This window comes from Micropterus dolomieu, unplaced genomic scaffold (genome assembly GCF_021292245.1).
Source record: "Micropterus dolomieu isolate WLL.071019.BEF.003 ecotype Adirondacks unplaced genomic scaffold, ASM2129224v1 contig_9271, whole genome shotgun sequence".
Classification (NCBI taxonomy): Eukaryota; Metazoa; Chordata; class Actinopteri; order Centrarchiformes; family Centrarchidae; genus Micropterus; species Micropterus dolomieu.
Genome location: NW_025738257.1, coordinates 1 through 1,601, shown reverse-complemented (window position 1 = coordinate 1,601; position 1,601 = coordinate 1). Strand labels below are relative to the sequence as shown.

At 39.2% G+C, this 1,601-nt stretch overlaps 1 protein-coding gene across 1 annotated transcript; it reads right to left on the bottom strand.

The window, feature by feature from the left end:
* Nucleotides 1-7: 7 nt before the first annotated feature.
* LOC123965332 lies at nucleotides 8-1,560 on the bottom strand. The gene is made up of 3 exons (XM_046041886.1): nucleotides 1,368-1,560; nucleotides 1,133-1,257; nucleotides 8-705 (listed from the first exon to the last, which is right to left on the bottom strand). The coding sequence occupies exons 1-3, from the start codon at nucleotides 1,558-1,560 to the stop codon at nucleotides 364-366; spliced, it is 660 nt and encodes a 219-aa protein (XP_045897842.1). The 3' UTR covers nucleotides 8-363.
* Nucleotides 1,561-1,601: the final 41 nt, after the last annotated feature.

The window sequence follows — 1,601 nt, the reverse complement described above, 5'->3', positions numbered from 1 at the left end:
TTTCTTTGGTTGGATCTTTAAGTCCAGAATAATTTCTCTGAGAAGAAACACTGGAAGAGCTACATTGATTTGGGGGACTAAACTGGTCTTCCAAAGCATGTGCCTGAGATGAAGTTGCAACTGGCTCACAAGAGGAACACGCAGCAGTTGAAGTTTGAGCAATTTGCTGAACATTGCTATGAACACTATTGAGGTGTTTCCGAAAACCTGCATATGTTAGGAACTGATGCCTACAGCCGTGCTGAGCACAAAACAATTTGAACTTTGGTCCAGGATAGTAACCATGTTGAACTCTTAAATGTGAAATCAACTGCTGGGATATAGTTTCTGACACATGAAACAGGTCAGCATTGTTTTAGCCTTTTACTCACAGAATGTGAGCGGGACGGGCTGGTTAAGCAGTCGGGCTCTCAAGTCTCGAACTCTGGGTGACTCCTTCATTTTTCCCACATCAATGTTGTATACTGTTGTCTGCAGAAATGTGTAGAAGTTCACCAGTGCTCCATCATAAGACAAGTTAAACACAAAATGCACTTTAAAAAGTTCATCAAATGCCCCAAGGGAACGGTTTGCCTGGCATGGGATGAGATGCTTATCCATGGCGATATAGAAGCTGTCAATCTTGTTCTTCTGACGACCAACGGCAAGGAGGTATGGCTGCCGACCCTGCTGGTTGCGGAGATGCTCCTCCAAACTGCAGCATGACTAGGGATAAGATAAGGAAGCTGAACATTAGACTCAAGAATAATGTGCAATCACAACAAAGACATTATATATATTGATTAATATTATTACAGAAGTGATTATTAGTGTGGAAGGCAGTGTGGAGGCTTCTTTACATAGACTCATGCTAAGGTAACAAAATCTGATTTTTTTAGCAGATTATACACTAATAAAATCAGTTATTCACATCATATTTCTTTCTGCACATAAGATCCTTCTAAATGTACACACAAGACCTTTAAGACTTAATTTCTAATCCATACACTTTAACAATCTAATTTTACGTGCCCAAGAAAGTTTTTATTTAACCTTTGTTTTAACAGGATCGTCCCATTTAGAAACAAGAGTTTACAAGAGTCCTGGAAAATGACATGACAGATTAATATTGTTACCGTAATAATATAATTACCTTGTGAAAGACAACAAGTCTCTCAACTGCATCACATGCACTAATTTTTGGCGACTTTGGTCCTCCAGGTGGTGGTGGAAGGAGATGTATCAGCAACAACAGGGAGGCCATTTCTTGGTCATAGGCTGAGGACAAAGAGGCACAAGACTGAACAGAGAATTACAGAATAAATAAATGAAATTTAAGAAAAAGTCAACACTTTTATATATTCCTAAGAAAAACAAATCCAACTCACTTGTTTCTTCATCACTTCCTGAGGAACTTTCCGCCGATTGTATCAAGCGACGCAACTCCGGAGTTGAAGTGAGCTGTTTAGCTTCTTGTATGATATTTGGCTTGAAGAACACATCCCATTTCTGAAGCAGCCTGGTGGATGTCTCGTCACCAAATAGGAGAGTGAAGTCTTGTTCCACCTTTAAGAACAACATTATTAAACTACTACTAAATATTTTCCAATTTCAAGCAATCT